This window comes from Wolffia australiana, chromosome 19, assembly GCF_029677425.1.
Source record: "Wolffia australiana isolate 7733 chromosome 19, ASM2967742v1".
NCBI classification, from domain to species: Eukaryota; Viridiplantae; Streptophyta; class Magnoliopsida; order Alismatales; family Araceae; genus Wolffia; species Wolffia australiana.
The window spans coordinates 4,759,047-4,786,937 of NC_135853.1; the positions used below are offsets into that span (position 1 = coordinate 4,759,047).

General features: G+C 38.2%; 2 protein-coding genes across 2 annotated transcripts; both read left to right on the forward strand.

Moving 5' to 3' along the window:
• Nucleotides 1–2,980: 2,980 nt before the first annotated feature.
• On the forward strand, nucleotides 2,981–19,074 carry LOC144715411 (uncharacterized). The gene is made up of 18 exons (XM_078590317.1): nucleotides 2,981–3,274; nucleotides 4,851–4,986; nucleotides 5,234–5,372; nucleotides 6,691–6,842; nucleotides 6,966–7,049; nucleotides 7,140–7,202; nucleotides 7,517–7,651; nucleotides 7,753–7,959; nucleotides 13,363–13,485; nucleotides 14,666–14,715; nucleotides 15,003–15,165; nucleotides 15,252–15,377; nucleotides 15,527–15,634; nucleotides 15,728–15,826; nucleotides 16,851–16,940; nucleotides 17,026–17,110; nucleotides 17,755–17,885; nucleotides 18,620–19,074. Exons 2-18 carry the CDS (start codon nucleotides 4,864–4,866, stop codon nucleotides 18,761–18,763), a joined length of 2,022 nt encoding a protein of 673 aa, XP_078446443.1. The 5' UTR covers nucleotides 2,981–3,274; nucleotides 4,851–4,863; the 3' UTR covers nucleotides 18,764–19,074.
• LOC144715412 (uncharacterized) lies at nucleotides 7,971–10,423 on the forward strand. Its single transcript, XM_078590318.1, has 2 exons — nucleotides 7,971–9,596; nucleotides 9,926–10,423. Exons 1-2 carry the CDS (start codon nucleotides 8,687–8,689, stop codon nucleotides 9,952–9,954), a joined length of 939 nt encoding a protein of 312 aa, XP_078446444.1. The 5' UTR covers nucleotides 7,971–8,686; the 3' UTR covers nucleotides 9,955–10,423.
• Nucleotides 19,075–27,891: the final 8,817 nt, after the last annotated feature.

Consider the following 27,891-nt stretch of genomic DNA (forward strand, 5'->3'; position numbering starts at 1 on the left):
CGAGGGGTCTACTTCTTCTTCAACAGAACACAAAAATAAATGCTAACACCAAATGAGATCTGGATTCGAGATAATCAACAAGCAAGCAAGCATCCCCACGTCCACCTTTCTCCCACTACTTATAATCAAGTAGTAGCAGTTGGGGGAAGGCTAATGGGCCCCTTTTTAAGAGGGAGCTTATTGGGCTCCCTTTAAAAGGGTCTTTTAGGGGGAAAAGAGGAGTTTTATGTGGACTCTTCTCCCCCCTAAAAGGCACAATTAGAAAAGGTAAGTAACAATCAAGTACGAGGGGGAGGCCGGTACTCACGCAAGAGGGGCCTCCTGACAATCCAAAGACGACGAAAAAAAAAGAACATAAAGGTACACGACATGAAGCACGACGTCGATGCCACTTCTCAAACCTGATAGTGAAAGTGTGGGTTCTTCACGTCTGCTCGGGCTCCACGAAGTGGCCGGTGACTAGTCTGGGCACAATCGCCTAGATGGTCCTCCATAAAAAGAGATGAGAGGGAGGAAAGGTGAGAGAGAAGAGAGATGAGAAAAAAAGATGAGATCGAAGAAAAATGAGAGAAAAAAGAGATGAGAGAGAGGAAAGACGAGGGAGAAGAGAGATGAGAGAAAAAAGATGAGACAGAAGAAAAATGAGAGAAAAAAGAGATGAGAGAGAGGAAAGGTGAGAGAGAAGAAAGATGAGACAGAAACAAATGAGAGAAAAAAGAGATGAGAGAGAGGAAAGGTGAGAGAGAAGAGAGATGAGAGAAAAAAATTGAGACAGAAGAAAAATGAGAGAAAAAAGAGATGAGAGAGAGGAAAGGTGAGAGAGAAGAGAGATGAGAGAAAAAAAGAGGGAAAGAAGAAAAATGAGAGAAAAAAGAGATGAGAGAGAGGAAAGGTGAGAGAGAAGAGAGATGAGAGAAAAAAATTGAGACAGAAGAAAAATGAGAGAAAAAAGAGATGAGAGAGAGGAAAGGTGAGAGAGAAGAGAGATGAGAGAAAAAAAGATGAGAGAAAAAAAGATGAGACAGAAGAAAAATGAAAGAAAAAGAGATGAGAGAGAGAGAGGAAAGGTGAGAGAGAAGAGTGATAAGAGAAAGAAGACAGAAAAATGAGGGAGAGAGAAGGTAGATGAGAAAGATGAAAGAAAAATAAATGAAAGAGAGAAGAGAGATGAAAGAGAAAAGGAGGGAGAGAGAAAAGTAGATGAGAGAAGAGAGATGAAAAAGAGAGAAAAGAGTTGAGAGAGAGAGAAAAAAGAAATTAGAGAGAGAAGAGAGATGAGAGAGAGAAGATAGATGAGAGAAAAAAGAGAGATGAATAAAAAGAGATGAGAGAGAGAAGACAGACAAAAGATAGGTAAGAGAAAACTGAGGGAGAGAGAGATGAGAGATAAGAGAGAGAAGAGACAAAAATGAGGGAGAGAGAAGATAAAGGAGAGAGATGCGAGAGGAGAGAGAAAGAAGACAAACAAGAGAGAATGGAGAAGAGAGAGATGAGAGAGACAGAAGACAAACGAGAGAGAAAGGAGAAGAGAGAGATGAGAGAGAAAGAAGACAAACGAGAGAGAAGAGAGGGATGGGAGAGAAAAGAGAAATGAGAGGGATGAGAGAGAAAAGAGAAGAAAGGGATAGGAGAGAAACAGGAGATGAGAGGGATGAGGGAGAAAAGAGAAGAGAGGGTTGAGAGAGAAAAGAGAAGAGAGGGATGAGAGAGAAAATAGAACAGATGAATAAGAGAGAAGGAGAATAGAGGGATCAGAGAGAAAAAAGAAGAGAGGGATGAGAGAAAAAGAAGAGAGGATGAGAGAAAAAGAAGAGAGGGATGAGATAGAAAAAGTAGAGAGGGATGAGAGAGAAAAAGAGAAGAGAGGGATGAGAGAGAAAAGAGATGATATGGAGGAGAGAGAAAAGAGATGATACGGATGAGAGAGAAAGTTTAGAGAGGGAAGAGAGAGAAAAGAGATGATACGGATGAGAGAGAAAAGAGAAGAGAGAGAAATGAGAGAAAAGAGATGATACGGATGATAGAGAAAAGTGAAGAGAGAAAAATGAGAGAAAAGAGATGATACGGATGATAGAGAAAAGTGAAGAGAGGGATGAGAGAGAAAAGAGATGATACGGATGAGAGAGAAAGTGAAGAGAGGGATGAGAGAGAAAAGAGATGATACGGATGAGAGAGAAAAGAGAGAAAATAGATGATACGGATGAGAGAGAAAAGGGAAGAGAGGGATAAGAGAGAAAAGAGATGATACGGATGAGAGAGAAAGTGAAGAGAGGGATAAGAGAGAAAAGAGATGATACGGATGAGAGAGAAAAGGGAAGAGGGAGATGAGAGAGAAAAGAGAAGATATGGATGTGAGAGAAAAGAGAAGATATGGATGTGAGAGAAAAGAGAAGAGAGGGAAGAGAGAGAAAAGAGATGATAGGGATGTGAGAGAAAAGAGAAGAGAGAGAAAAGAGATGACATGGATGTGAGAGAAAAGAGAAGAGAGAGAAAAGAGATGATATGGATGAGAGAGAAAAGAGAAGAGAGGGAAGAGAGAGAAAAGAGATGATATGGATGTGAGAGAAAGAGAAGAGAGGGAAGAGAGAGAAAAGAGATGATATGGATGTGAGAGAAAAGAGAAGAGAGGGAAGAGAGAGAAAAGAGATGATATGGATGAGAGAGAAAAGAGAAGAGAGGGAAGAGAGAGAAAAGAGATGACATGGATGTGAGAGAAAAGAGAAGAGAGAGAAAAGAGATGATATGGATGAGAGAGAAAAGAGAAGAGAGGGAAGAGAGAGAAAAGATATGATATGGATGTGAGAGAAAAGAGAAGAGAGGGAAGAGAGAGAAAAGAGATGATATGGATGTGAGAGAAAAGAGAAGAGAGGGAAGAGAGAGAAAAGAGATGATATGGATGTGAGAGAAAAGAGAAGAGAGAGAAAAGAGATGATACGGATGAGAGAGAAGGGAGCCCAATAAAATATACAAACCGGGCTCGCTCTGCTAAGATCAGGCCCATCAAATTCGCAGCAACGACCGCCACTTTCTGTGCCCGCCATCGCCCTTCGCTGCCGACGAAACCCTAGTCGCGCTCAACTCGAGAACCCTTCTCTACCCACGCCCGACCCGCATAGGCGGAATCCTTCTCACCCACAAAGCCTGAATCTTCCTCTCTCGGGCGACCTTACCGCTCTTTGATTCCGTTCTCCCATTCTCTGGATCAACAGACGCCCATCTATGCGGCCGGGCTCGCTTCAATCCAGTCATTTGCCTTCCTGAGCTCTTATTCGAGGTAAATTTTGAATTTTTCGGTTTGAATTGCTCTACCTTGCAAAGAAAGTCTATTTTTTGGTTTCTTGCACTGTCGATCACGGGTTCTTTCTGCGCCGGATTAGTGGGTGTCTCCTCTCGAAATTTCGAGAGCCCGAAATTGCTGCCCTTGATTGTATCAATTTGCCGAATTTTTGCGGCTAAACCATGATTGGCTCGTTCTTGTGTGAGGGCGGACTGCTGGGAGCTAGGCAATGTTGGCGAAAATCTTGCGTTCTCTGTCCGGGCAATGATATTTAGAGCCTCCATGATTGTAAGTTGATCGGAATGCAGCGAAGAGGAAGAGTCCCGAGGGTTAGAATTTCGGATTTATACGCGAAAGAAGTTGATTTTGTGACAAATCCGGGGGAGGTGGGGTTGAAGTATTCATGAATCATCGTTGAATGGGTTTCAGAAATCACGGTTGCTCCTCAGTTATTTAACATTTTTCTCTTCCTTGTGGTAGCTCTAGAGAAAATAATTGATGATTTACTCCAAAAACTCCATTTTATTCCTAATTTATTCCGCCCCTGATTGGGTATCTTTACAATATGTAAGGCATAAATCGGATGATCTTTAAACAGTCTCGATGGAGTAGGTTTCTACTCATCTCAGTATTCAATCATATTGTTAGCCCTTTCATAAAGAAAACTCTCCGGCGATAACTTATAAAGGGAGGCCCATTCAAATCTCAGAGTTGGAACCGGTTCCTTCCCAATCTTGATTTCTTAAGGGTATACAAATACCCAGATGTACCTCGACTAACCATTCGTGAGACCTATGAAGTTTTCTTGGATCTCGAGGCTGTGCTCAGCTTCTTGGCTAGATTACTGCATTCAGTATTCTTGATTGATATCCACTTATCCTTCTTCCATCTATACGGAAATTATTCCTCCAATCTTTTTTCTCCTTTCTCTGTAAGAACTTATTCATCTTTTAATTGATTCCTTTCGGTATCCATCATTTGGCCGTCGAGAGTGCTGACAGATGTGTAAGAATGTGGGAATTTTGATGTCGGAAGGTGAACTTTGGGGCCCTGGGACTGCCCTCATAGGAGGTGGAGTAATGCCTAACGGATGACGTCCCGCTCTCCAAATTATCTATGCCAGTTGGCGTTTGTTTCGTTCTTTACTGAGGCATTTGATTGCCTTATTTATTTTGTTGTGTGTGATGCAGCCATCTCAGGTTGTCTCAATGGTCAACTTCGAAGAGAAATGATAGGAGAAGAATATAATGCTTTTGCGGCGGAAGAAGGGGATACAATCCAATTATTTCACGACTAATCGCTGCCCTTCAAATAGCTACATCTTTTTAACGAAAGTGCCTAAAATGTTTACATAAATGCCCCTTGATACGCGGGATCACTTAAGTGTAGCTTCTCAAGTTCATTAGGTTGCATGAAATGATTGGGAAATATATTCTTAGCTGGATATATAGAGTCTTTGTAGATACTATTGGCGATACCTTATTTTCTATTGAATTATATTATTTAGGTCATCAATGAATTATCTTCATAAAAATGTCCCTAATTATTCAAAAAGCAAATTTCTTCTACGCAGGATACGTTTTTGAATGATAACTGCGATGGACTTGAATGCATCGCCATTGCCAGAGGAGGAAGAAGATTATGGGCTAATGGGCAGTAATACTGCAGCAGAAGATAGAATAGAGACAGCAGTACAGACCTTCCGCAGGGTACGCCCTCCAACATATTTGTGTTCCCTGTGCCTTTCCTATGTTCTGGTTACATTATGATATTGTGGAGAAAGATTTGAGGGACGGTAGGTAGATAGACGATAACAAATGTTTCAAAAAAAAGGATAGACGATTACAAATTACATCTCAATTAAAAGGTGATTGGTCCTTCTCATCCTGCAGTCTAACAGTTTAAGCATTCACTTGATCCTTAACCTTGGCTTCCTCTGTCTTGGTAATGGGTTAGGAGCGTGAGGAAAGGAAGCGTCGCCTTCAAGGAGAAAATCGAAACGAACTCCCTTCTCGAGCTGTTCGTCTAAATCTGAATCACCATGCCCCCCCTACATGGAACCCTGTACATAATGACAGAAGACGGCTTCCGGATGGTATAGGACTTTTTTTAATCATTCTGATCCGCCTTTCTTTCCATTTGAATTGAAACTTGGATATGTATCCTGAATATTTATGATTCTGGTCGTTTTTTTAATAATTCCTTTAGTCTTTGCATTGTATTTTGTGCATAGTGATAGACCGCGTATTCATGTAGATATATGACTTTAAGCCGTTCTCTCCAAGTAATCATAAAGCATATTAAGTTTCTTAATAACTGATCTTTTTTAAAAGAAATGTCGCCGCACATTCAATTGAAACTGTTGATTTTGCCATTTTTCTTTCGCTGGCCATTTCTTAAGCTGAGGGAGTGGATTAGAAACAAGAACAGAACAAACACAGATACTAGAACTAGAGGCTTGAACATGACATGATGATGCTCCATCTCCAAACACAGATACTAGTACTTAACAGCTGCTCCTCTGAAACTAGAGGCCCGACCCCTACGTCGCCAGCCATCAATCACCGCAAAGATGGGCCTTTGGTTTCTTGAAGAAGACATGTCTTTGAATATACAATTGCCCGTTTGCACTCGATTTTAAGGGGCCGGCACGTTTCTATTTCCAGTGGCACATGTGGCTTATTTCCAACCTTTCTGCCTGCTTCACTCTTGTAAATTATTAGAAAATAAGTGAAATTTCTGGCCAAAGTGTGAGGCGATGTGCGCTCTTAAGGGCTTCAGGGTCCGCAGACCTCTTCCAATCAGGGTAACCTTAGTGGGCTATCCTATTGTATTCTTCTTCTGTGCAATGAATCTTGAATCTCTTTAGTTTATCTATTCTCTATCTCTCTCTCTCTCTATATATATATCTCCCTCCGTCCATCTCTGTTAGGATTGTTGTCGCTGGATTCTCTAACTCATGTATGATCTTTGAACATTGTCGAATTTTCTATTCCTCTTCTTGAAAGTCTGTGTAAAATTTTTTTCAGGTCTGTTTCACAAGATAAACAGAAGCGTGCTATCCATTTTCACCAAATTATTGCATTCTTTATTTTTTTCAAAGAATTAAACTGAAGTCCTGAGATAAATACATCTCCTTTTTTGCCTACTAGTGTGCACTTGTTTCGGGTCGAATTTATCATCCTTGCTATTTTTCTTGGTTCCTTGTAACTTGGTTATTTTTTACAAAATAATATTATTTATTTTATGGCATGTATTCTACCCCACATTTGGCCTGTGCGCAATTGGAATCTATTTTTAAAAAGAAAAGCACAATTTGACTCTACTTTTTAAAGAAAAGCACAATTTTAATCTGGAGCGCTTAATTTAAATAATGTATTAATGGTGCCTCTGACGTTTTTTTTCTTGTACAGGTTGGATTGACTGCCCTTCGTTTGGCCAGTGCATAGAGTTTATGATTCCATCTAAAGTTCCTTTAGGGGAGTCATTCAATGACGCAGTGCCCCCTGGGAGGCGATACTCTTCCAAACAAGTAATTCATCAGAATAGGAGGGCTGGTAGGGAAGTAAGTCTGTTGCCGTTGTCTATATATTTTTTAACTTTATCATGAGTTCGACTACATTTTTTCTTCTGTTAAATTGCCTTATACAGTAAGCTTCTAAGTGAATGTTTCATTCTGTTCTTGAAGATCGGTTTTGTTATTGACTTGACGAATACTTCTCGGTACTACCCTGCATCAGACTGGACAAGACAAGGTATCAAGTACTCTAAGGTGAGTTGAGTTGTTCAAGTGATCATAATCCCCCCGATTGGGCACTATTATGTCTTCTTAAGCTGAGTTCGAATGTCCTCATCTCTCCAGATTCCTTGCAAGGGGCGAGATGACGTACCTGACAATGAGCTAGTTAACAGATTTGTTTTTGAGGTTCGCATTTGGAAATTCTAAATCTTTATCGATATGACAACACGTTCAGTTTTCATATTTTCCTGATTTGGTTTATCTTGTTTAAAATCTTGAAACGTGTTAGAGGGCCTTGTAAGGATCAAGTTATGTTTTTCATGCGAGACTGTTAAGTAGACTTCTGAAAACATACCCTCGGGATAGTTGGTCCTTGTATTTTTTCTTTAATGGGAAAGCTAACTTTATGCAGAAAATAAAGGGGCCTGATTTTCGAAATCTAATCGTGTTCTTTTGGTTTCATCCTATTTCTGTTTGTATTAAATTAGTCTTTTATCCAGGTCATTCAATTTTTATCCCGTCAAAAGCAAATGAAGAAGTACGTAGTCGTTCATTGTACCCACGGGCATAATAGAACCGGTTATATGATTGTTAATTGCCTCTTGCGTTTGCATCCGGGAATGACCGTCACTGAGGTGTGTAGAAAGATTCATTTCTTTACATGATCAATGGTGTACTTAATTTTCACCAAAATCTCTATTTTAATCACTCTTTCTTCCTCCATGTTTCTGTTTAGGCGATACAATTATTTTCTCTTGCAAGGCCACCTGGAATCTACAAGCAGGACTACATTGATCAGTTGTATAAACTTCATCATGAAAGGAAGCCGGAGTCTGTGGTTTGTCCCTCCACTCCTGAATGGAAGAGATCCGCTGATCTTGATCTCAATGGTGAAGCTGTACAGGAAGAGGACGATGATGGCAATGTCATTTCAGCCTCTCATGTTAGTGCCTTTTGACTATGTGATGTCGTCTTCTGTGCAATCTCCATTCCTTTGTGTTAAACATCTAATTTCATCCTTTTCTATTTTGACACACATGTAAAAAGGTGGGCCATGAGTTATAAATGGCCCACCTATCTCTCTCCTACTTTCTCTTCCTTTTTCCTTTCTCTTTTCCTTCTTTTTCTTTCTTTTTCTATCGCTCCCCAAAGAATGACCTTTTGCTCTTAAAATAGCCGTTGGGGCAACGGCTATATGACCGTTGCCCCCAACGGCTATCTTGAGAAAGGACTTAGCCTATAAAGGAAAGTCTTTCCCAACCTGTTTATATGTGAGTTTTTTCCCCTTTTCTCTGTATCAAAAATCTCAATAAACTTCTTCTGCATATTTCTCATTTCTCTCAAAAAGGCCTCATTTGTCCTATCTGTTCCCAAAGGCAGAATTCTCTGCATTCTTCACATGGTATCAGAGCAAGGTTGATTCATTCAACCTTCCCTGACGAAAGGAGCTCCATAGTCTGCAAGTCTGCAAGTCTGCAAGCAAGTTCTATCATCATATTGGAAAAAAGGCTGCTTCCAGGAAAGTTTCCAAGCAGGCCAAAGCTTCTGCATACAGCTCGGAAGAAGAATCCTCTGCAGACGAAGTGCTTCATATATATGATTATACTAAGAACAGACTGGTCATACCAGATCTGGATCTTAAGTATGATGGTACAAACGGATATAGTTGGATGAAATTGACCGAAAGGTCACTGGTCGCCGCCTTCATGGGTTACCATCTTACTGATGATTCACCACCTACCGATAGGCTCAGATTGAAGCTTTGGCGCGCAGAAGAAGCATACATCACCAACTGGATGGTGAGAAATATGGAGGTAGAACAAAGAAATCAGTATTATCTAATGGATGTTGTTGCAGATATATGGAGGGAAATCCGTAAATCCTGTGCAGAAATGCAAAACGATTGGAGGGTGTATGACCTCCTTCTTCAAGTAAAGTTCATCCGGCAGAAGGAATTATCAGTAGCTTCATATGCATCCCAACTCAAGGCAATATGGAGGGAAATTGATCAGCTATGGCCAGTCTCAATTCAGAATCTCGAGTACTGGCAAAGGGAGATTAAAGTAAGAACACTTACCTTCCTCATGGGCTTAAATTCTGAATATGAAAGTCTCCGATCCCAGCTAATCCATAGGGAGAAATTCCCTAAATTGGAAGAAGCAATCTCGGAGGCAACAAGTGCCGATTGTAGAAAGAAGATCAAGCCGCCAGAAGGCCAAAAGCAACAATTATCGACTGAGCCCTCTGTCTCAGTAGCACATGCCGCTAAAAAAGAAGAGTCAAGAGAAAAATCGTCTAAGCACGTGTCTAAGGAAGCAACCGGCACAGAACCCGTAGTCTGCGCCTACTGCACCAAGCCAGGACATCATATTAAGGAGTGCCGGAAGCTGGCATGGAAGGAAGACCTCAAAAAGAAAGGGTTATGGAACCCAGGAGCAAAGAATAAAGCCTATGTTGCATCCTCCAGCAGTCAAGTGGGAGAAGCACCAAAGAAAGAAGAAGGAGATATTCAAAAGCTCATAGCTGAAGAAGTCGAGAAAGTATTCAAGAAATTCAGCTCCACGTCTCTCGCCCAATCAGGTGAATATAAAAGTTTTGCATTTACTACATATGAAAATCTTCAATCTCATGGATGGATAGTAGATTCTGGAGCCACAGATCACATGTCACCTGATAAATCATGCTTTGAGGAATATAAAGTAATAGATGATAATCATGTTGTCTTTACTGCCAATGGTGGGATTCTAAAAGTGGCAGGAATTGGGAAAATAAAGATTAAAGATGTATTACTACAAAGTGCTCTTCATGTACCAGGACTTAAAGCCAACTTGTTGTCACTACAACGACTAGTGGACGACACAGGTTGGAGATTTATATTTGACTCATCTAACTGTTTTTTGTGTGAAAAGGAAACCAGCCAGAAGACTTTACCTGCTAGAAGGCAAGGGGGACTCCTGCTAGTGGACGGACTAGAAGGACAGAGGACTCTGAAGATGGTTCTCAACACTCAGTCAAGAAACAGTATTTTCTTACTGCACAGGAGACTTGGACACCCTTCCTTTCATCTTCTGAAACAAGTGTACCCTGATTTGTTTAAAAACATTGATATCCAAAGATTGGTTTGTGAGTCTTGTCAATTTGCCAAGCATAGAAGATCTCATTTTTCAAGAACTGATCATAGGAAGAAATTTCCATTCGATATGGTTCATAGTGACGTTTGGGGTCCTTGTTCTACTACAGGAAGATCGCAGCACCGATGGTTTATAATCTTTGTGGATGATTACTCAAGATATTCCTGGATCTACCTGCTTAAACACAAATCAGAAGTCCCAACCGTGATCATCCGATTCATCGAGTTGATCAATAACCAGTTTGGGAAAAGGGTTAGAATACTTCGATCTGATAATGCAAGGAGTATTTCAGTTCTGAAGTTAATCAATACATGAATGATCATGGAATTATCCATGAATCCTCATGTGTGAACACTCCTCAGCAAAATGGACTTGCTGAAAGAAAGATTGGGCACATTATGTCTTCAGCCAGATCTCTATTATTTCAAGGAAACTGCCCCAAGACTTATTGGAGTGATGCTGTGGCTACTGCTGTACATCTTATCAACCGAACGCCATCTAGAACCCTGTCATTACTGTCACCGATTGATCTATTAGCCTCAAGTCACCCAGAATTATCTCTTCATACAAATTTGGTTGCTAAAGTATTTGGGTGTGTAGCATATGTTTAGTCCCACTTTGCAGGAAAATTGGACTCCAGAGCTTTCAAGTGCATTTTTGTGGGGTATTCATCTACTCAGAAAGGTTATGTGTGTTACCATCCTCTTACTAAGAAAACATTTGTTACCGCAGACGTGAAGTTTGATGAATACAGCATGTTCTACAATGAGGGACATCGATCTGACTGTTATTTGGAAGTAAATGAAACAGGAACAGATTTAGATACGGAAAATCTGGGATTTAATCCATCTGAAAATTCCTCTCCAGCTATGGATCGAGCGGAAATGGCTGAGGACAATCCAGAGTTAGATGGAGAACAAGAGTTTACTCAGATGGAGAACGAGGAAGATACTCATGAAGACCTTTCGGCACCAGCTAATCAAGGTTGGTCTATTGCCATCAGCAAGGGTACTCGGAATGCCGCAGTAAGAAATTATATCCCATATGCAATTATGTGTCTTATGATCGTCTGTCCTCAGGTTACAGAAAGATTGTTCAGGTACTACTGACCACTGTCATTCCAAGAAATGTTCAAGAAGCTATGTCTCAAGCCGAATGGAAAACTGCTATGGATGACGAAATGTTGGCATTAAGGAAGAATGGTACATGGGATATGGGCCCACTCCCAGAAGGAAAGAAATTGGTTGGTAGCAGATGGGTATATACGATTAAATATAATTCAGATGGCTCTATTGCAAGGTATAAAGCTCGACTGGTGGCCAGAGGATATACCCAGTCTTATGGAATAGACTATCATGAGACATTCGCTCCAGTCGCCAAGCTGAATACAGTAAGATTAGTAATTGCACTTGCAGCCATGCATCAGTGGGATCTTTCGCAATTTGATGTTAAAAATGCATTCCTACATGGAGAACTGCAAGAAGAGGTATATATGGCTCCTCCCCCCGGTTATCTATTGCATGAAAACTCATCATATGTGTGTCGCAAAGAAATCGCTGTATGGATTAAGGCAATCCCCAAGAGCATGGTTTGAGAAATTTTCATCTACTCTCATATCAGTTGGATACTCACAAAGTGAGGGTGATCATACCCTATTCTTCAAACATGGCCAAGACTCCAAACTGGCTATTTTAATCGTCTATGTTGATGATATTATCGTTGGCAACGATATCAAGGAAATTGGAAATCTAAAACGTCATCTGACCAGCAACTTTGATATTAAATCTTTAGGTCAACTCACTTATTTTCTTGGTATTGAAGTAGCTTATTCCAGGAGCGGCATTGTCCTATCTCAACACAAGTACGTCCTGGATCTACTCAAGGATACAGGTAAATTAGATTGTAAGCCAGTAAGCACTCCAGTGGATACAAATGTCAAACTTCAAGCCAAGCAGAGCGACAAGGACGACCCCATCGATAAGACATCATTTCAGAGATTGATTGGCAGATTACTCTATCTAAACCACACAAGACCAGATATATCCTTTGCTGTGAACTCTTTAAGTCAGTATATGTCAGATCCACGACAGTCTCATCAGACAGCAGCTGACCGTATTCTCTCCTATTTGAAAGGGACAATTGGGAAGGGTCTTCTATTTCAGGCAGGGGGAGACCCTACGGTTAAAATCTTCACCGATTCAGATTATGCAAGCTCTCTGGATGATAGTCGATCTACATCTGGATACTGCAGTTTTTTGGGAAGAAATTTAATCACCTGGCGTAGCAAGAAGCAGCGGGAAGTCTCAATATCGAGTGCTGAAGCAGAACTCAGGGCTTTAAAGAAAGGTGTTTGCGAAGGAATGTGGCTTAACGATATTCTAACTGATTTAAAACTCATTCCTCCAAAGCCAATCATCTTATATTCTGACAGTCAATCAGCTATTGCTATGGCCAAGAACCCCGTGCATCATGATCGTACGAAGCATGCAAGAATTGACAGACACTACATCAAAGAGAAGATTAATTCTGGACTCATCAGTCCAGAATACATACCATCACCGCAACAGGTGGCTGACATTCTGACCAAAGGACTACCAGGAAGACAGTTTCAAGATTTGGCGTCCAAGTTGGGCATGATTAACATCTATGCCCAACTTGAGGGGGAGTGTTAAACATCTAATTTCATCCTTTTCTATTTTGACACACATGTAAAAAGGTGGGCCATGAGTTATAAATGGCCCACCTATCTCTCTCCTACTTTCTCTTCCTTTTTCCTTTCTCTTTTCCTTCTTTTTCTTTCTTTTTCTATCGCTCCCCAAAGAATGACCTTTTTGCCCCTTAAAATAGCCGTTGGGGCAACGGCTATATGACCGTTGCCCCCAACGGCTATCTTGAGAAAGGACTTAGCCTATAAAGGAAAGTCTTTCCCAACCTGTTTATATGTGAGTTTTTTCCCCTTTTCTCTGTATCAAAAATCTCAATAAACTTCTTCTGCATATTTCTCATTTCTCTCAAAAAGGCCTCATTTGTCCTATCTGTTCCCAAAGGCAGAATTCTCTTCATTCTTCACACTTTGTTTTCCATAAATATTAGGGATAGTTTTTAGAACTTTTGGTTAGAAAGAGTGCTTTCGATGGAAACTGTTGGAAAGAATGATCGCAGAAAGATTTCATAGTTTGATTATCTTATTATATATTATTTTCTATTGCCTACAGCCAGAGGAGCACACTGAGATTGAAATTATGAAAAACGAGGACGTTCTTGGCGATGCAATTCCCTTCGATCAGAGAGACAGCTTTCAACAGTTTTGCTGTCACCAACTCAAGCTTCTCCAAATGGTCCTTTATTGCTCTGGATCTTTTTTGTCATTTGTTTTGTTGTGTTTGCATGATTCCTTCTTTTACTGATTCCTTGTTTTCACGTTACACTTCTATTCGCGTTATGGGAATCTATAAAGTGGGGCAGAATAAGTAAAACGAATGACCTTCTTGTCGAATGAATGCTATCTTAATTCATTTGGTTTCTTAGCAAATGAATTTCTAGAGTTGAAGCGACTGAAAATGAAAGATGATTGAAAAGGGTGGAAGATGACATCCCTTTTCTATCATCTTCATCTTCTCGTTTTTTCCGAGCAAATCATTTCTTTCGATTTGGATTGACCTTTGTATCAATTAGCAACGGGTAGTTCAAAAGTTTACTCAATTGATTCAATATATTTGTGTTAAGACTCTGAGTGGATCTCAACAGTTATTGGAATTGTAGGAAAATTCACGACCAATTCTCGAAGATTTCAGTCAAACAATCCCAGATCCGAATTGCTAGTAGTAGTAGTAGTAGTAGTAGAAATTGTGTCTCAATAGAAGTATCGTTCAACAGAATCAAGAAGGTGAGAAAACAATGAACAGATCAGTGGAAGAAACTGTCCTTGTAATGACAGGACGCTAGCGATCGGATTGGACGATGCAACTCGCTGAGGAAGATCTCCTGACGCTCTCCACGGCCTCTTCTTGATGTCCCTTCTCCACGGCCTCTTCTTTATTTATAGCCTCCCTCTTCGGCGCCCTTCCCAAGCTTTATTCAAACGTTCACATGTGCCGGATCATTCCGTACGTGTGGGATAAGTGGGGTTATGCATTCTCCTTTTCTTTGTCTGATAAATTCTCGGCAGAGACTTATCAATTTGGTTCTTATGTTACTCCGTAGGTTAAAGTCTTTACCCAATTGATTCGATAAGTTTGGTTCATATATTACTCTATAGGTTAAAATGTTTACCTAATTGATTTCAATATGTTTGGTTCTTTTGTTACTTTATAGGTTACACAGTTTACTCAATTTATTCAATATTTTTGATTTTTATATTGTTTTATATTGTTTAATAATCCAATAGAGTTATTATATCATCGCTCTTTCGCAAATACTTGCGTAAATACTACTTTTTATGTTACATTGCTCTTTCGCAATTTTCATTCAGACGAACTCTGTGGAAACATTTTTGATGAATTGTTTTTTCTTTCTTAGGGCAGAGGCAGAATGCAATTTCCGGGGTCTCATCCTGTGTCTTTAAACAGGTCATTTGATTTCATTTCCAGTTGAAAATTTATGTGATCTTCCCCAACATAACGCTTGTTTTCAGGCATTTTATAAACCTAAGTTGGCCATTTTATATTTTCTTGGTACTTCGAACAGTGGAGAAGCACGCATTACATTACCTGACATTCCTTTCCTATTTTAAGTTATTAAATCTTGGTTAATTTATCAAATTCCATTCAAATTGTCCTGTAATCAGTTACGAATTATCTGGTTTTTATCAAGTTACATATTGTAAAATTCATGTCTTTTGTTTCCTTCTGTCCAGGGAGAATCTTCAATTGCTGAGACAGCGGTACTATTATGCCACGTGGAAAGCAGACGGAACCCGCTACATGATGCTCATTACTACACACGGCTGTTATTTAATCGATCGAAAATTTGAGTTCCGCAGGGTGCAAATGCGCTTTCCTTCAAAGGGTGGAATTGAAGTAAGGCCTCTAGATATCATCTCCTATTTCTTTTTTTCATTTTTCTTGATGATAGAACGTGCATTTAAACCTGGGGTTTGATCAAGGGAGTGCATAACAATACATTAATTGACGGGGAGATGATCATCGACACAATTCCTGACACCAAAAAGATGGAGAGAAGATATCTGGCTTATGACTTGATGGTCCTTAATGGGGACTCAGTCGTTGAGGTTTGATTTTCGTGCATCCTTTCTGTTTTCATAATTTCCTCCAAGCAGAATTGATAGTCTTTTAGTAATGTAAAGAGCTGATTATTTGGGGAAAAATCTATTTCATGCATTTTTTTCCTGAATTTAAATGTCATCACTTTGTACTTTAGAGGCCCTTCTCAGAAAGGTGGAAATTACTTGAGAAGGAAGTGATTGAGCCTCGGAATTTTGACAGACGGCAAAATCCCATCTACAGATACGACCTGGAGCCATTTCGAGTACGCATCTTTAACTTTCATAGTGTCACAAAGTTGTTCCCGGAAAGGTTAACTGGGTTGATTTGTTTTAAATCTTTTCTTTTCACATATCAGGTTAGAAGGAAGGACTTTTGGTTGCTATCCACTGTCACCAAACTCCTTAAAGAATTCATTCCAGCTTTGTCTCATGATGCAGATGGTCTAATATTTCAGGTCAGCACTGCATATCTCCATCGGATAATTCAAGTTCCTCATTGTAGGCCCCAGAGTATCGTCTACTATTAATCCCATAGGGGTATTTTATGTATTTCGTCAGGATTAATTTCCTTTAAATACATGTTGGGAAGAATGGAGTCGCAGCTTGGCCTGACCTGTCCTCCTCCCTCCCTTGAAGTAATCCCATACCTCCCTGCAATTGCGGTTACCAGGTCTTCAGTTGGCTCGTTCTGTTCCAGTCCCTACCTCATCCTGATATGTGTGTCTCTCTCTTTCTCTGTCTCTCACCATGTGATCGCCTCTCTTTCGTCGCATCTGCTACTGGCTCATCCAGGATCAGCCGCTACCTCCATCAATCAATTCTTCCTCAATCCGCAATTAATCACATCACCGGATCTCTAGTTTGCTCATCCCATGACCAACCCAGACCACGTCCTGATCAGGCTCTACCACCCTAATCAGGCTCTCCCTGTTTGATCGCCTCTCCCATGTCATATCTCCTTCCAGCTAATCCCCAATCTATCCTTACCTCATTCGATCAACTTCTCATTTATCCACAATCAATCAGCTTGCCTCCCTGCGATCACTTCAGAAATCTTCAATTGGCTCATCTCCATCTTTAATCTTTGGCGGTTTCCCTCCCCATGTGATCGCCTATCCCTCGTCAGATCTACTGCTGGCTCATCCCCGATCACTCTCTGGTCTATCCACAATCATTCCTGCTTACCTCGCTGCGATCGTGTCACCGTGTCTTCAGTTGGCTCATCTCCATCCTTCATCCCTGGCAGTTTCTTTTCCCATGTGTTTGCCTATCCCTTGTCAAATCGCCAGCCGGCTTATCCCTGATCTATCACTTCCTCCACTCATCTCTCCTACATTCTCTTCCTGGATAAGAACCGACACCAAGGTTCCTATCAGAATCTTATGTAATGTGGGAATGTATCTAAGTGGTTTACTTATTATATCTGAAAAATGTGCAAGTTATTAAACTCCAGGGTTGGATCTTTCATAAAATTTTTAGGGCTGGGATGATCCATATGTTCCGCGTACACACGAGGGTCTTTTGAAATGGAAGTATCCAGAGATGAACTCCGTCGACTTCCTGTTCGAGGTCTGTTTGTCTTCTTTTCCTGATGCCTGCGTTTTGTGTTTTTACTTTCATTACGAAAGCTAAGATTGTGGCCGTTCCTGTTTAGATCGGGAGTGAGGACCGCCACATGCTATTTCTCTTCGAGAGGGGGAAGAAAAAGCTGATGGACAATGCCCGAGTAATCTTCACCGGTAATCTCTCTCTCTCTCTCTCTCTTTTTCAACATCGATTGAACTGCAGAGAGAGTTGAGAGTACCTGGCAGTTTTAGAAAGAGAGAAGAGGGAGAAGAGAGATAAGGAGGAACGAGATTAGAGAGAGATGAGAGAGGCGGGCAGTGTTTGATAGAGATGAAATTGATTTAGACGAGAGAGATTAGAGAGAGATCTATATGTAGATATATGAGAGACGAGCATTGTCTAATAGAAAGAGATGAGAGAGACAAGCAGTGTCTAATGGAGAGACACAGAGAGCTCGGAGAGAGAATAGAGAATGGAGAGAAAGTAAGAGATGTGGAGAATAGGTGAGAGTGACACAAAGAAGAAGTGAGATTAAATAGAGTGAGTTCGAAGAGACAGATCGGGAGAAATAGAGGAGAGAGACAGAGATGCATATAAAAAGATGAGAGAGACAGAGATGCATATAAAAAGATGAGAGAGACAGGCAGTGTTAAGTAGATAGACCTGAAAGATTCAGAGAGGTAGAAGAGAGATAGATTAGATGAGAGACTGGCAGTGTTAAATAGAGAGGGTAGAGAGACAGAGAGGCAAGGCATAGAGAGGGAGAAGAGAAAGAAAGAATCATCTTCATCCTCCTGAGGGCTGCAAGCTTTTACAGAAGCAGAAGACCCGTCTGCCTTCTCCGGGAGCATCATCGAGTGCTCTTGGAACACAGAGGAGCAAAGTTGGGTTTGCATGCGAACCAGGCCAGACAAGGCCACGCCCAATGACATCAACACTTTCAACAAGGTCCTCATCTACCCCTAATTACTCCAAAAACCCACCGATAATGTGCTCATTAGTGTTCGCTGTGAACGATAACTATGACAAGTTGTCATCACCCCTGTCATTCATACTTGCCAGGATGACGAGGATGTCGGAATTGTCATCGTCGCCATCAGTCTTTCATCCTGGATAGAATGATGATGATGTTGACAAAATTGTCACATTCTCTAGTCATCATGCTTTTGTTACCCTCACCCACATGATAAAGATGATACCAGAATCATCATCCTCCTGCATTTTTTTTTTTGGTTTTTCATCATCCTCCTGCATATTTTGGTATCATCTTTATCATGTGGGTGAGGGTAACAAAAGCATGATGACTAGAGAATGTAATAATTTTGTCAACATCATCATCATTCTATCCAGGATGAAAGACTGATGATAAATATGATGCCAAAATCATCATCATCATTTGTCTGCAGGAGGATGACGATGACAATGACAATCATTGATGCCATTCAAGCCTACGGACGAGAATAAGAGCTGAAGATGATGATATCATCATTGTTGTTGCTAATCATCGTCCCTTTGTCAACCTTGCAAACCTGATAAAATACGATGCCTAAATCATCATCGTCATTGGTCTACGGGAGGTTAACGATGACAAAATGATCATTTTCATTCAAGCCTACAGTCAATGACGACAGATGATGACGATGACGAGGGCTACTCATGTTTACACCATTATGTGCAATCAGGTGATGAAGAGCATTAAGGACAACATCACCGAGGAGGTGCTCCTAAACGAGATAGGAGAAATTGTGCAGCTGCCCATGTATGCTGACAGAATAGCCAAAGCCCATCAGATGCAGCATCACCATGCCGTTCAGCGGCGCAGGTAAGAAGTTAATTATTGTAATGCACAGAGCGAAGAGACGAGTTGGGCCTCGTACAGGTTAGATGATAGGCCTCTGCCACCCCTGTAGATATGATTTTCTCCTTCTGTAACTACTCTTTTTGCAGCTAGTCAGGTGGCTTTGGTAAAAGTATGTCTCTTCTTGCTTGCTCTCCTAAGAGTTGCCTTAGAAAATATGACATCACCAAGCATATTGTGCTTGGTTTCTCACACTTGTTTTTTTGTTCTAGGCTGTTTTGGCCACCTCTTAAAACACTTGAATGGATAATAGCAGGTGGCTGCACTTGCTTTTTTCGATCCGAGTTGATTATTTTAAGAACCATGTAGATGTTAAATTAAGCATGAAAAAACTTAGGCGACTCTGTGGTTACATTTGATAATTTGGTTGGCAGTTAGTAAAATCTAGCACAGGGTGACGCATTAAGAATTGTTTACTAACTGGACAACTGCCCTCTTCAATGATGCCAAGCTTAAATTATCGATAAAATAAATAATAAAAGGGCAGTTTGGCCATGGCAGCAGCACAGGCTGTGTTTTTGGCTGTGGGTAGTGGCAGGATGGCATGCGGTTTGGGTGGAAACTAGGATTTGTGAGTTGTTTTTGGATGGGGAATGTTCGGTCCGGGTTTTTAGCAAACACCTAAACCTTAAATAACCTTCGGTCTGGTTCTGGTCCATTCTTATTCTGTCCCAATTCGGTCCAGACTGGTTCCGATCTGGTCAGGTCGACTAGTCAAAGTAGAAGTCCACGTAGAAAAAATTTGTTCTTAGTAATGTTAAATATACTCTAGATTAGGTGGGTGCCCACAATAGGTCAAATATATGTATCTAAGCTGAGGTCAATAGAAACCTCTCAGTCAAGTTGGATTTAATATTTTTAGAATTATATATAAAATATTAAATAAATACAAAAAATATAATTTCGGTTCCGGTCCGGTTTGACCCTTAGACCTAAACCTGTTTGACAAATGGGTCCACCTCCCGTCAAACCAGTCCTCTGTCCTAAATGTCCAACCCTAGATGTGATGTGAACCTCATTTATGTCGATCCTAATTAGAGTTCTGTTCTATCCCAGAATCACACTATTGAATAAGAATACTCCAATGGAAATGATGTTTCACAAGGCTTGTCACTACTAGGGAAAAATCTAAAGGCAGGTACCAAGAGATGGAGGATAGTTTATGTTTGGTCTTTTATGACATGCTTTTGAATTGATGGCCAGAATGACTCCATGAACTTGAATCCATGTACTGCCCACATCCTAGATCGTCACCACTGTCATGACACAAAGGGGTTCAAGAGATTAAAAGGGTATATCTTTGATAACCAAAATGTTAGTCTGTATAGATTATTCCTTTCATTCTCTGCCCATGTTCAAAAACATTATTATGGCTCTTTTAGGGTAAAATTGATGGCATATTGTGAGAAATAGAGTTCGATGGTACATTTTCCTAACGTTACTAAAAATGATAATTATCTAAGATATTATTGATTTATTGACTAATAATAATTTTTATGTGCAAAAAACAATTATAGTCTACATTCAACCCAAATTACTATTTAGGTTAATTTATATTTCAAAATTAAATGAACTTAAAATTCATTGTAACTGAATTATATATAAAATTAATATTCTTGTTTTAACCTCAAATTTAGTCCATAATATAATGATAGTATTTACTTATTATTATTAATATTTATTTATATTTTTAGGAAACATTTTAAAATTATATAAAAATAATGAAAACACTTTCAAAGTGAAAATAGTTTTCATAAAAGATGTATTTTGTAAACAAAATGATTAATTCAATAAATGGAATTAATTTTAATAAAACCAGAAGATCTGAAGCAAAAAGTTATTCTTTATTTTTCATAAGAAAATGTTAAATAGTTTCCTGGTATCATGCCCCCATTCCATCATATTAGATTTTTATTACTTAATGTTTTCATTGATTGCTTGGGTCTGATTTTCTGACTTGAGGGGTTTCTAATCAAGGGAAAAGACATTAGGGACCTACACTTATCAGTAAAACACACTCATATATGGGAAGAAATAAGATGGTGATATTTCTTTTTTCTGTTACCGTAGTGTGACTATGGCGGTTATGTTCTGTAAATATGATTTGATTGTTGAAATTTCTCTTTTGTAATTTTTAAATAAATCTAAATATTTTTATTCTTCTTATTCAGTGAAAATATGAGTTGTTATGCGTGGGTGAACCACAATGCCTTTTCGACCCCCATGTTTAGTTAATGTATTGATTATTTTCCATTTGTGAAATTTTAATAAATTCTCGTTAATGAAAATTCTGGTCTTGGAATTCTAATCATTAATGCCTTTCAGTTGTATTTTCTTTAAATGGTTGGTGACAAGATATTTGTGGATAGTGAGTGGAATCATTGGACAGGAAGAAGAATAATAGAAAGAAGAGAAGAAGGGGAAGAAACACGAAGAAGAGAAGAATAAGAAGGAAAAAAGAATAAAAAAATGAAAGGAATAAAAAAAAGAGGTGAATAAAAAAAAGACAGCATGAAAAAAATAAGAAATGAATGAGTTTCTGTAGGCCTCTTAGAAATGCAACAGTATGACTGCTAAAAGTGGTGTTGGGTGGAAAAGAGATGTAGAAAAAGAAGAAAAAGATGGACTATGTGGAGAAGAAAATTAAACATGAAAAAAGAGGAAAGAAAATAGGATATGATAAAGGTGAAGATAGGAGAGTTAAAAAATGGTGTTGGGTGGAGAGAGATGTAGAAAAGAGGATATGATTTGATGAAGGGAAGGAGTGAGCATGATAGGGGCCTTGAGTGGAGATGAAGGAGAAATGGGGCATTTGACTACCATTGGAGCTAGAGAATCCAATTTGATGCATGCATTCATACAACTTTTAAGGCTATCTTGAAGTCATGACAACCATGTAATTCTCATTTTAATGTGAAATTACATTTAATGGATAAGTTCGTCAATTATGTAACATATACACATTTTATTATGAATTTTACATGATTCATAAATTCAATATCTTGACATGGTGACTTTAAGAGGCGGAATAGGTTTCTAGACTTAATTCTCTACTGCAGGTTGGAATTGAAATAAAAAAGGGAGGAGAAGCAAAAAACAAATTGGGTTGTGTTGCAGCATTCATCAGCCAAGCCAGCTTTCAATCCAACTTCAGGCCAATAAGCAGCAGTGCTCAAGCCAGCCAGAGGGCAGAGAACACTAGTGCAAAAGCAAGCACATTAGGCCCATTGTGCCAGCACAAGCGCCCAGCAATTTCCCTGGCGCAAGGGCTAAGTTGTAGCATTCATATGTACTGGGCCTGCAATACCGCATGTGTGCACTTGGAGGGGAAGTAATTTTAAATCCTCATGATTTTGGATCAAATTTATGTCGGAGTTTTGACTTCTACGCTTTTTGATACGACATTTTATATTTACCTGTTTTCTAAGTTGGAGGCGAGCCGAGGCAAATGTGGATAATGAATTGCATCGTGGCCAAACTGACCAAAACCTTTTGAGTAGTCTTTGAGCCAACCTGGCCCAAAGCTCGTACCAGAGGAGGCCAACTATAACAGATCCGACGGCCTCTAGAGAATACCTCTATGAGGTGGCTCATGCTATCAATGGAGGATGGATGCCCTCCACGAGCCTTATAATAAAATTTTCTTGCCCTATTATGGCATATTCCAACTAAGAGTTTTAACGGAAGTAGGAAATCCTTCTGATGTTTGGAAGACCTGAAGGAGAGGTGTGACAGCTCTCCAACAACTTGGCAAGCTCAGGAAGGTGCTGACAGAGCCCCAGGACGGGTGGAAAATTGTGTCAGCATGGAGGAAGAGGAATAGGACTCGCCACGAAGTCAGGGAAAGGGGAATGATGCCTCCATCCTCAGCTCATTCAAATCAGGGTCATTCCAGTGGGATTCCTGAACTACACTGGTTCAAATTTGCATTATCATATACTTTGATGCTTAGATTGAGATCAAATTGATGACATAATTGGATTTCATATCTAAATTGTTAGAACAACCTACTTGACACATTTCATCAAACAATTATGGTTCATTTGAATTTATTTTGATTTTCTCTTATTTGTCTTTTATTTTACATTAAAAAATCCAAGAAAATACTTATTAAAAATTATAATCAATCTGCATCTTTTTCTACTAAGTCATTAATTCTCCATTATATCATATTTAAACATTTAATTAAACTTTAAACCCTCTTATTATTCCCTATTATCATCTATTTCCCTTTTGGTGGGTTCTAGTAAATAACCTATTTGCTTTTTACGTGGGCACATATACCGTGTAGAAAGACTGGACAAAGAAACATGGGATTTCAACCAGGTTTCTACCCATGGACTAAAGAAAAAGGAGAAACTATAGGAATAGGGAAACTAGGGCTTGTCTTTAAACAAAACTTGCAACATGAAAATATTACCCTTGTATTAGCCAAAAGTAGTAATCTTAAATGGTTTTAATAAGTAGCAAGATATTTTTTCATATCACTTCTAAGTCAATCCCTGTAGTTTGAAGGGATGTTGTCAGAAATCCAACGAGTTTTTGATCATAAAGGTCACCTCACTAGTGCAAATCTACCAGCTGAGCCATCCTTTATTGATCGTGTCAATCAAGTCAAAAGTCACAAGTGGAGTGTAGTGTTAGGTGAACATCTTTATGCCCAACTAATCATAAAAATCTGGGAATCCTACTAGTGGAGCAATCCAGCATGTGTTCTACTTAGCAGGTAACTCGACCCCCGTCCTCATAAGTAAATAAGAATGTATTATGCACCTAGAAATAAGAAATAGGCTTTAAAATAAATTCAAACCTAATGATTTATAGGATATGAAATCTAAGTAAAATTTATCAAAAGAGAAAATTAAAAATTAAAACCCAAATAAAAGAGACAAACTAGGAAGAGAAAAAACTCAAAAGAAGAGTTGAGAAAATACAATCCCAATTTTTCTGGTAAGAGATTTCTCTTAAATAAGTAAGCATAAAATCCTTTGCATAAAATACTTCCAATTTGACTACTAAGAATTCATTTACAGCGGTAATAATTTGTATTATTCCTTGAAAAGATGGTTCAACTTGACAATGAATATGCCATGCTTCCAATGAACTACAGAAATCAATACTCTGACACAGCTCACCTAAGCCAACACTCTTTACTGCTGTAACATATCAACTATGAAAAGGGATATATAACATAATGGAGAGAAAATAGAAATAAATATTCATTATATAAATAATATTTTTATATATTATAATAATCACATACCCTTTTATATGTTATGTTTTGGAGTCTACTTTCAATATTGGATAAATAATGCATGCATCTGTTGAAGTTGGGACGTTGGATGATACAATTTAAGATGTTTTACACCAGCTATTTGAACCAATAATCTATATTGATATTAAATAAAACATCGAATAAACGGATAGACAACGAAATCAAGAGAGAAAAAATAAAGAATTGTTACATTGGTAAAACTTTTCCTTCTTATAATAATAGCATGGTCTTCATGAGATTATGTGAGACCCCTTACAACATCTTTCACTTAGTCATGGATTATATCCCTTTTAATTATTTATTTAGTTAAATCCCAATCAAATTGCTTCATTAGATCCAGCTTGACATGATTTGTTGGAGCATTAAGAAGTATCTCTTATTTTTGAAGCATGTTCACAGATTTTAATTGGAAAACTTATTCAGGAACACAAACACTAGATCTTAAAATATCACTCACGAATAATAAAAAATCTTGAATTTAATTTTATTAGAGCTGATGTTCAACTCTTTGATTCTCCTCTTATTTCATTGGGTACGGATACTGAGATGATACGATAATAGTCTAATAATAAAACAGAATTTATCTTAAGTATTTATACATTAGGCTGGAAAAGGATGGCTCAGGAACATAAAATATTTAGTATAAATTCCAATTTGTTATTTGATTATAGTTACATCTCATTATTTAAACTCAATGGAATAAGAATATAATTGATGAGTTGAACATCAGCTCTAATAAAATTACCTTCAAGCTTATTATCACTTTATTCTTGAGTGATATTTGAAGATCTGATGTTTGCGTAACTGAAATTAAAAACAAAAGAGAGAAAATTTGTTTTCCCAACTGATGGAAAATGGCCAGAATAAGGGAGGTTATTAAATCTCACTAAATGATAACAATCATACTATGCAGATGGATTTCCTTATTAGTTAAATTATCCAAGACACCTTAAATACTCATGAGTTGAATGCTCAAATGTTCTAAGAGGATCTGATGATTCATTGTGTTGATGAATATTTCCATTAATAAGTTGATAAAGACTTTCAAAATAATTCATCAAATTTCAATGAATGGAATGCATTTTATACTTTTTACACAAAATGTAAGAATGATTGTTCCATTTCATGTAATCAGTCTATTTATTTACCATCCAGTTTAAAGCCATTAGTGCATTTTTAAAAGTTCAATTATAGTGCAGGGACGTGGACGGGACGGTTTTTTCATCCCAAGACAAAAAAAGTAGTCCCGTCCGCAAGATTGGACAAAAACCGGGATGGACATTCATTTGGGGACGAACATAAGGGACGGTTTTCCTTCGTCGGACGAAAAAATTATCCCATCTGGAGGTCTCGGAAGATGGATGGTAAGGGATGGATGGAAATCCATCGGATTTGCTTCCAACTGTTGAAATCTTGCCACGTGGCATCACTATATTAATTCCTTGACATTTTGCATCAAAGTCCTTGCTTTTTTTCACGCGCACAAACTGATGCCTCTCAAAAGTAATTGTACACATCTCCCTCTGCTTTCTCTCTCATACATATTTCCCTAAAAAACAGAAAATCCATATTAGTTCAATCAGACCTCAGAAATATTTTTATTGGACATTTACGCCTGCAACACACGACCGAGAGCTGTTTTAAGGGCATATTTGCAATGAAATTTGAAAAAGAGTCCTTCGACTTTCAAAATTACTTTAAACTCTTATACTTGTATCCTTTTGCGGTTTAAATATTCAATTTTTTGTCGATTAAATTCCAAAAAATTCAATAAATTTCCAGAAAAATGTTCAAAATTCATTATTTAATCCCCATATTAATTAACAATAAATTTATCTTTAGACATGCCATTATCATTTTATTATAGTAATTACAAGCTTTAATAAATTGCATAAAATGAATATTTTAACAATTAGGGTAAAATCATAACTTTAAAATTCATTTATTCCTCGATTAAATTCCCAAAAAAATCAATAAATTTCCAAAGAAATATAGAAAATTCATTAATTAATCCCCACATTAATTAACAATAGAATTAATATTTAGACATGCCATTTTCATGTTATTATAGTAATTCCAAGCTTAAATAAAATGCGTGAAATGAATATTTTAACAGATAATTAGGGTAAAATCAGAATTTTAAAATTCATTTATTCTCAGATTAAATTCTCAAAAAGTTCAATAAATTTCCAGAGAAATGTAGAAAATTCACTAATTAATCCCCACATTAATAAACAGTAAAATTAATTTTTACGCAAGCCATTAACATTCGAATAGAGTTATTCGAAGCTTAAATAAATTCCATAAAATTCATAATTTAACAAATAATTAAGGGAAAATCAGAATTTTAAAACTCATTTGTTCGTCGATTAAATTTCAGAAAAAAATCAATAACATTTCAGAAAATCTGAGTTAAACCTTTCAGTTTTCTAAATTGCTTCATGCCAAGGAGAGCTGAGTTCCTCTCTATCTCACTCTGTCTTTTTTTCCAATCTCTTATTGTCCGTGACTGTCTCTGTATTGTTCTCTCCCTGTAAATCTATTTTTCTCTATATCTATATATATCTATTTTTCTCTCTATCTAAAATTTAAATGGTTAAATATTTTGTAATGGGAAATTGTGGACATTTCTTTCACATATCCTTTCAAATGTCCATAGGACTTAAAATGAAAGTGCATGTACACAGGGATAAAAATGATACTTTTTGTGGGGGCTGACGAAGCAAAAATAGGGTGTTAATTTTGTGTCATTGTTATTATTTTTGCTTCAATCAAATAAAATTTTTAATTCGTAAACTTACTCAGAATTGTATAGTGTTGAGTAAGGTTGTATCCACAAGGATTGGCTCTTAGAGTTGAAGTTAACTGTGAGTTGGGAGAATAGGGAGGAAGTATCTAATAGGATAATACTAATAGGTAATTAAATGAATGATGAATATTATTAAGTTAATCTAGGTTTTTGTATAGATGATTGCCGCTATATATTTTATTTAGACTTCAAATTCTATATATAGGTTGTGGAAGTCGATTAGTGATTGTAAGAATTTTTTTTGGAATTTTTAGAGGTCGATTTATAGAAGAAGATGCAGGGTCAAATATTAAAAACAAAGTGTTTGATAAAATGCCTAAGAGAAGAAATTGGATTTATATGGATATTTATAAGGAACGAGAGTGATTTTTTAAGGTATTTTATCTAAGATGTATATAAAATAGGAAGTATATCTTCCAAGATTTAATTGTATTTTTATAGTTTTTTAATTGGTTTAAAAATATTTAAATGATTTTTAATGATCGTTTGAAGAATTTGCATGAAAGGTGTTTGTAGAAATGCCTTAATGGGAATTGTTTTTGATTTTTGATAGTTTGCTTGAAATCGACTTATTTCAATTTGGAGGAGATGGATTGAGGATGATTCCTCAATCCTTGATTAATGTTCTAGTAATAGTAATAACTATAAAATTAAATTACTTACCGGATTCTGCAGCAGCTTGGGGTCGCCGATGGCTTCTAACTCGTCTCCAGTGGTGTAGTCCTTTAAGTAGTCTTGAGTGTCTCCTTCTTCCACTCTTCTCCCTCTTCAATCTCCCTTCAGGTCACGGCTCTGTCACCGCCGTTGACTGAGAGACCCAAGAGAGACGAGAAGAAGATGGAGGATCAGGAATTCCTTGTGATCTCAGAGTCGCCGTTGGCTTCAGACTCCATTCTTGGTCGAAGTATTCCCTCCCGGTAAATGGTCTTAATTCTCTCTTCTTCTATCACTCTCTTCAAGTTCTCCCATCAGGTCGCAGCACTGCTACTGCCATCGACCGAGAGATTCGGAA

Excerpts from the sequence above, each read along its gene's own strand:
- LOC144715411 (XM_078590317.1), top strand. The coding sequence starts at position 4,864 with ATGATAACTGCGATGGACTTGAATGCATCGCCATTGCCAGAGGAGGAA. Across the intron at positions 7,203-7,516 it reads TTAACAGATTTGTTTTTGAG|GTCATTCAATTTTTATCCCG; the intron begins GTTCGCATTTGG and ends TCTTTTATCCAG. Across the intron at positions 15,827-16,850 it reads CAGATGGTCTAATATTTCAG|GGCTGGGATGATCCATATGT; the intron begins GTCAGCACTGCA and ends TAAAATTTTTAG.
- LOC144715412 (XM_078590318.1), top strand. The coding sequence starts at position 8,687 with ATGAAATTGACCGAAAGGTCACTGGTCGCCGCCTTCATGGGTTACCAT. Across the intron at positions 9,597-9,925 it reads CACGTCTCTCGCCCAATCAG|GAAACCAGCCAGAAGACTTT; the intron begins GTGAATATAAAA and ends TTGTGTGAAAAG.